Source organism: Triticum dicoccoides, chromosome 5A (genome assembly GCF_002162155.2).
Source record: "Triticum dicoccoides isolate Atlit2015 ecotype Zavitan chromosome 5A, WEW_v2.0, whole genome shotgun sequence".
Classification (NCBI taxonomy): Eukaryota; Viridiplantae; Streptophyta; class Magnoliopsida; order Poales; family Poaceae; genus Triticum; species Triticum dicoccoides.
In genome coordinates this window covers 386,000,363-386,007,880 of record NC_041388.1, presented here as the reverse complement: position 1 = coordinate 386,007,880, position 7,518 = coordinate 386,000,363, and the positions used below count along the sequence as shown (strand labels likewise).

Genomic DNA, 7,518 nt, shown 5'->3' with positions numbered 1-7,518 from the left:
TGAGGATGTGGATAGTAATGTTGCAATACAGTCCTGAAAATGGCACGGAAACCCCTTCTTGACATTATGACGACTTTGTGTTTGTACAACATTCGCGGTCTTTAAAATACTACTCCCTCCGTTCATAAATACTCCCTCCGTTCGGAATTACTTGTCGCAGAAATAGATGTATCTAGACGTATTTTAGTTCTAGATACATCTATTTTCGAGACAAGTAATTCCGAACGGAGGGAGTATAAGTCTTTCTGAAGATTCTACTACAGACTACATACGAAGCAAAATGAGTGAATCTACACACTAAAAAGATTTATATTTTGAAAAACGGATGGAGTATAAAGCATGTATATTTATGGAGGCTGCCCCGCTAGAGTTGCTCTAGCGTATGAGAAACGGTTGGACACGCTGAACTTTAGCTTGAAACACAGCGCACATGAACTTTAGCTTGAAACTGCACAACCTGGCTCACTGTTGACTTGTGATGGGACAGATGAAGCGACGAACTGTGCGCCCATGAGCCGTTTCACCTCATAGAGTCCCAGGGAATTTAATTTGGTTAGGTACCTCGTAGCCATCAAACATTTTACATGGCAGGGGCCCCGCATCATGGAGTCGCATTTTATACGAACAGTGTTCCCTTTATGCTGCCGCCCAACATTTTTGTATCACAACAATATCTTTGCCGGGTCATACCTCCATGGCTCTAATCATGAGCACAAGGTTGTTCCATACCTCTTTGCAGTGGGGGCCTTGGTCTCTATGGCCTCCCAAAAATCTGCAAAGGGAACACGCTTACGACGAGACGACCATTACCCACTGACAAGAGCGGCCAAATCGGAACACTTTTATAGCATAATATCCGATAATTAAAGAAACGTCCATGACACATGTTGTCCTACGTTAACCTGCAGCACTCCTGGTTTTGGACATCATCATGTGGCTAAGTACACAAGTTTAAGTGGAACTAATCAGTGGTGCATATGTTAGGGTGGGTGTTTAGGTGAGGTTATTAATTAGTGCAGGCATAGATTGGCCTCATTGGAGGGTATATAAATAAATAAATAAAATATTGTGGACTTTGTCCACTATATGTTTTTGTTTAATAACATTGTCCACTAGGAGTAGATGTTTGGTTGTGAGCATAACGAACTCTCCATGTTTAGTACTCCCTCCATTTTTGTATACCAATGTAAAATTTAATGCCTGCTTTACAAGTCAACTTTTTTCTTGTTTACTGGAATCATTAATACTCCGCATGCATGCAAAGAAACTGAGTGGAGGAAGTAGCTGACTGTCATTATGACTGCATGCATGCAATTATTAAACATGTTGTTAGTACGAGAAAATATCATTAATTGTGCCTCGATTACTGTCCGTGGCCTTGTATAGATGCAAAATGTATATTCCATAATGGCCTTATATATAAAAATGGAGGGAGTACTATCAGAGAATCAAGTAGGCTAGCTCTTGCCATCGGTCGGTTCGCCAGTCCTATGGTGGGCGTCTTAATTAATCCTCGCATTTTGTTTATATAAATAGCAGGTCTGCCATTGAACTGAATGACTCCTTTGATGAGACCAGCATGCGTTTTGTGCGGCGCATCCAGGAGTCTGAGGTGAAGGAGGCTTTAAAAAGGATGAAAGGAGGCAAGGCGATGGGCCCTGATTGTATCCCCATTGAGGTGTGGAAAGGTCTCGGGGACATAGCGATAGTATGGCTAACCAAGCTTTTCAACCTCATTTTTCGGGCAAACAAGATGCCAGAAGAATGGAGACGGAGTATATTAGTACCAATCTTCAAGAACAAGGGGGATGTTCAGAGTTGTACTAATTACCGTGGAATTAAGCTGATGAGCCATACAATGAAGCTATGGGAGAGAGTCATTGAGCACCGCTTAAGAAGAATGACAAGCGTGACCAAAAATCAGTTTGGTTTCATGCCTGGGAGGTCGACCATGGAAGCCATTTTCTTGGTACGACAACTTATGGAGAGATATAAGGAGCATAAGAAGGACTTGCATATGGTGTTCATTGACTTGGAGAAGGCCTATGATAAGATACCGCGGAATGTCACGTGGTGGGCCTTGGAGAAACACAAAGTCCCAGCAAAGTACATTACCCTCATCAAGGACATGTACAATAATGTTGTGACAAGTGTTCGAACAAGTGATGTCGACACCGATGACTTCCCGATTAAGATAGGACTGCACCAGGGGTCAGCTTTGAGCCCTTATCTTTTTGCATTGGTGATGGATGAGGTCACAAGGGGTATACAAGGAGATATCCCATGGTGTATGCTCTTTGCGGATGATGTGGTGCTAGTTGACGATAGTCGGACGGGGGTAAATAGGAAGTTAGAGTTATGGAGACAAACCTTGGAATCGAAAGGGTTTAGGCTTAGTAGAACTAAAACCGAGTACATGATGTGCGGTTTCAGTACTACTAGCTGTAAGGAGGAGGAGGTTAGCCTTGATGGCCAGGTGGTACCTCGGAAGGACACCTTTCGGTATTTGGGGTCAATGTTGCAGGAGGATGGGGGTATTGATGAAGATGTGAACCATCGAATCAAAGCCGGATGGATGAAGTGGCGCCAAGCTTCTGGCATTCTCTGTGACAAGAGAGTGCCACAAAAGCTAAAAGGCAAGTTCTACAGGACGGCGGTTCGACCCGCAATATTGTATGGCGCGGAGTGTTGGCCGACTAAAAGGCGACATGTTCAACAGTTAGGTGTGGCGGAGATGCGTATGTTGAGATGGATGTGTGGCCACACGAGGAAGGATCGAGTCCGGAATGATGATATACGAGATAGAGTTGGGGTAGCACCAATTGAGGAGAAGCTTGTCCAACATCGTTTGAGATGGTTTGGGCATATTCAGCGCAGGCCTCCAGAAGCTCCAGTGCATAGCGGACGGCTAAAGCGTGCGGAGAATGTCAAGAGAGGGCGGGGTCGACCGATTTTGACATGGGAGGAGTCCGTTAAGAGAGACCTGAAGGATTGGAGTATCGACAAAGAGCTAGCTATGGGCAGGGGGTGCGTGGAACCTTGCTATCCATGTGCCAGAGCCATGAGTTAGTTGCGAGATTTTATGGGTTTCACCTCTAGCCTACCCCAACTTGTTTGGGACTAAAGGCTTTGTTGTTGTTTTTTGTTTTGTTTGTTGTTTAAATAGCAGGTCTGCGCATCATCATGTCTCTAAATAGCATGCTCTCTTTAGATAAATTATACAGCATGCTCATATAAGAACCAAAGGTATTTTCCTACGCAGTTTCTGGCAACCGGCTGCCGATTTAGGGCTAATTAACAACAGCCGATAGTCTAAAGTTGGGCTAAAGCTTATTAGGTGGATGCTTAATGCTCCCATGCGAGGCCGAACAATTCCTGAAGCGATGCATTCTCACTAAGTCGCCACGCGTATACAAGTGACCGACGTGCTGTTGTTCTTGTTGAGCAGTCTGCGTTGTGTATGTAAGACCAAGTCGCCAAAGACCAGATGGGACCTTTCCACAATTGCACCGAGAATTGACACTATTTTTCTCTGCGTCCACACGATCGACCCAACTCCATTTTGACTCCAGGTTTTCTGCATCGTCATTACCAAATGTGATGTGCATAGTTCTTTAAGCGCAGCTATAGGAATTGTACCAAATAAAGCTTGTAACCAAGGCAACTACAGGTTCCACAAGTGGCATTGTACTTTAAGCACAGCTACAGGTAAAGTAAGTACAGGCATTCAGGTTATCAGTTTACTTCGACTCGATTGAAACGTTGAGCGGCAAGAGCTGTCAGCACAAGTGCAGACGTGAAAGCACGCCATTCTTCAGTTGAATATATAGACCGGCCCTTCATAAGATTCGGAAATGGCACCTGTGAGAACAAGAAACCAAGTTACAGTTAAGACATCAATCAACAAACCATTAACACGTATGATAAGCTTGTCAGCTAGAGATGGCGTGGTTTACATGTGATCTGCTGTTAGCATTCAACGACAGAAGAAAAAAAAATACTGCAGAAGGATCAACAGAACTAACAAAGAACATACATCTTCAGTCTATCCAACATGTCGTGTGATTATGTCCGGGTAAGATCCTCACAAGCACTTCACATGCTGCTTCTGGTTATTTCCTATTACCAGGTAGGGTTGCCGAAGAGGTGGTAAGTGGTGCCTAATCAGCAAATTGCTGACTAGGAGGGACATTACTACAAAATAGGGGTTGTGTTTGTTGCACAATTCTCCAGAACCTGAGGTTTCATGTATAAGGTAGGAGGACATGCAGTTCTCTGCAATTTACTATAAAAGCTGTTTTCAACATAATAGTAGACTAGAACAAATTGCCATCATGTATTTGTTCAATATAAGTCTCCATGACCCTCTACAAAAAAATATGTGCATGTCACAACTGAGGTAGCGTTGTGTCGCATCTAATTCATGTCAACCCGGTCACATTTAACAGCCAAGGTATACACTTTTGTTAGTAATATTTGTAACAAGGGGAGTAAGTACAGGGATCTGCTGTGACAACAAAAGGCATCCTAAATATTTACATTAACAAAATATTGAAAAAGAAAGGTCTGATACTTTTTGATAGGCTAAAAACGCAACAGAACAATTGATACAGAAGTTTAGTAAAGCATACCCCATAAGTCCTCTTCCATGCCACTTTCTTGGTGTGATTGTCAAGTTCATTGGTGATCCCTGACGAATGATGAGTAGAGATACTTGATTATCCTCATTGGAAACGGCTTCAGAAACAAGCCTTTCTTGCAGTCTGCCACCAGCCTCTACACTCCCAAACTTCACTATCTCATCCCCAAGCAGCAAGCCATCCAAAGCAGCAGGAGAACCATCTGCAATGTCATCAATTATGGCAAAAGGAAGTCTGGTTACCACATCCTCTTCCATAGGATCATTTTGAGACAATCCACCATGCAGTGGAGCTGATATACCTGCATGCGATCAAATATGATGGAGATCAGCAACTTTAATTTCCTTACCATTATAATTATTATAATTTAATTCATGCTTAAGAATGGGCCTTGTTCCATGCAGTGATGATTCTACATGTAAGCTATGGGGTCAGCTGACTCGACAGTCTTTTTTCATTCACCGTTAGGTTTAGAGAGTTTAGTGCACTTGAACACACAGCATTTTGGTGCTGCTGTCGCCACTAGTTTCAAGGTAACTGGATGTTTAACACGGCAATGTGCAAATAATGCTATGGCATCCATTGGTCATCAGTTTGTGTTCACACAGTAAAAATAATAATTCTTAAAATGCTAAACCATTTTGTAACTGAGGGTATTTCAAGTGTCAGTGTTAGTGAGCATGAGTAAATTACAATGTGTTGGTGAGGTTATAAAGATCATTTGAAGATATGTCATAAAAGAAAGCCAAGACACACCACAGTAAAGAGTAAACCAAGAACTTGAGAGACCAATACGAACTTTGAATATGTCCAATCTCACAGATTTAATTTAATCTATCCATCTCCAAACATAGGTCAACTTCAGATGCATGTAGTCAACCTTTTTGAAACTTTGACCAGTATTAAGAAGGATATAGAATCACCAAAACTAGTTTCATTCGATTTGTTTTGTAGAGTGCTTCCATAATACACGAGTTCTATGTATTATTTAGCTACTAGTATATTATGATAGAAATTAGTTACAGTCGTGCATTGGAGTTCCAAAAGTAAAGAAATGTCTAATTTGTGGACAGGAGTACAGTACTTACGGAAAATAAGATATATTTATTTTCATGTGTTCCTTATAGACATCTGAGAAGATACAAATGGCAAATCTATAAGCTTGGAAGCACATTTCCCATCATGACAAGTTAATGTGACCACAGAGCCACAGAGTGTCCAGTACTTACCAGAACTTCTTGGGATTGATTGCTCATTTCTTGTTAATTTTGTAGAGTGTAAAACTTCCAGATTCTTCTCAATTTTGCTTGTAACATCCTTGTGGTCATTCCTCAGCTCTGCAATGTACATTATACAGTGTAAGTACCAAATATACTTTACAGCACGCTGAGAAGATTTAGAACATACACACTATGATGATGTGCAATGATTAGTTCTTGCCAGTCGGCCTAAGCCCATAAGCCAAATCTGTAAATGTACTCAGCAATGAAGAAAAACGATGATCCTGAACTTACAAAACAAGGACAACTCTTTTTTTTTTCTCAACACTTAACACCCATCAGTTCAGCATAAGAGATAACACTATGCTTCACCCCTAATCTCCTATGAATGTTCTATATTTACTATCAGTTCACTACTGATGCCAAAAGGGCATGCCCTGATATCCAACTTGCTGAACACTCGCCAGGCATAGCTCATATCAGGGCCACCTCCCAACACCCAGAACTCACCACCCTCGCAGGAGAAGCAATTCAACTACAACTCTTGCATCCCCATTACTGGCCACAAATGTCACCGTATTTGCAAAAATCAATTCATAATCCCGGACCATGAATGGAGCACCATAAGGTGCACGGCATACGCCAAAACAAACGCAACGCGTCAGCAGTACATGTAGCCATACGGTAGAAACAAGCGCATCGATATGATAAGTAGTAGGACGAGAATCCGAGTGAGAGCATACCACCGAGCTTGCGGCGCTGGGCGAGGACGGCGGGGATGTCGATGTCCGCCCTGGGGAAACCCTAAGCCGAACCAAAACAGCCGCGATTAGCAAACTATAACCCGTCGAGGAAGGAGCGGAGGACAGAGGGTTCATGCTGCTAGGGTTTAGGGCGCGGGGGGAAGCGAGGGCGCGACGGTACCTCGGCGTCGACGAGGGAGCCCGTGATGCCCGCCCCGCCCGGCGCGGAGAGGGCGGCGATGATGGCGTCCATCTCCGCCTCCAGCGCCGACCGCCGGTCCATCAGCCTCATCGTCTCTGCCTTCACGTTCGGCGCCACCATGTTCCCTCTGTCTCTCTCTCCCCTCTCCGCTGCGGTGCTGTTCTCTCTCTGCGGCGGCCGAGGGAAGAGGGGGACTGGTTTGCGTGCGGCGCGGGTCGGAAGTCTCTACTCGCGTCCAGTCGAAGCGTTGCGGACCGTTCGATCTAAAACCGACGGTCGCGATCGGACGGGGCCAAGTAAATCTGGTTCGGTTCACACGGAGCAAAGTGGTCTTGTTCCTCCAGAACCCTCTGCCGTGCGGCGCGGTTCCTCTTTCGTTCAGAAGGCAAGAGCGATTTTGGATCCGGGGCCTCCAGCTCCCGCCGCCCTCTCCCGCCGAATCCCGGAGCTCCGTTCGTCGGTAAGCCCCGCCGGCCCTTTCCCGTGCCCATTCCGTGACATGCTAGTCTGTACCTCGACCGATGCTGAGGCGTGGTGCTCTTTGTTAAAAGAATTCAAGATGTGATCCTAGCCTTGCTCACCTTCGATACTGATGGGCGATTTGGGTAGCCGGGACTAGGATGATGCTATCGGCTCGGTATCCGCGATTCTTCTATGTATTTTACTGCTCCCTGCTGTTTAGGTGGTAGTGTTACTTTAGCCTGAATTGCCGT

At 44.5% G+C, this 7,518-nt stretch overlaps 1 protein-coding gene and 1 long non-coding RNA gene across 2 annotated transcripts in view; one reads left to right on the top strand and one right to left on the bottom strand.

Annotated features, from left to right (window-relative positions):
- Nucleotides 1-3,560: 3,560 nt before the first annotated feature.
- LOC119301697 (26S proteasome non-ATPase regulatory subunit 9-like) lies at nucleotides 3,561-7,021 on the bottom strand. Its single transcript, XM_037578687.1, has 5 exons — nucleotides 6,785-7,021; nucleotides 6,604-6,664; nucleotides 5,870-5,977; nucleotides 4,632-4,941; nucleotides 3,561-3,861 (listed from the first exon to the last, which is right to left on the bottom strand). Exons 1-5 carry the CDS (start codon nucleotides 6,923-6,925, stop codon nucleotides 3,840-3,842), a joined length of 642 nt encoding a protein of 213 aa, XP_037434584.1. The 5' UTR covers nucleotides 6,926-7,021; the 3' UTR covers nucleotides 3,561-3,839.
- Nucleotides 7,022-7,131: 110 nt separating this feature from the next.
- Nucleotides 7,132-7,518, top strand: part of LOC119301700 — a 2,343-nt gene continuing 1,956 nt past the window's right edge. Inside the window, exon 1 of the long non-coding RNA XR_005147153.1 lies at nucleotides 7,132-7,265. This is a non-coding gene — a long non-coding RNA (uncharacterized LOC119301700). The remainder of the gene's footprint in view (nucleotides 7,266-7,518) is intronic.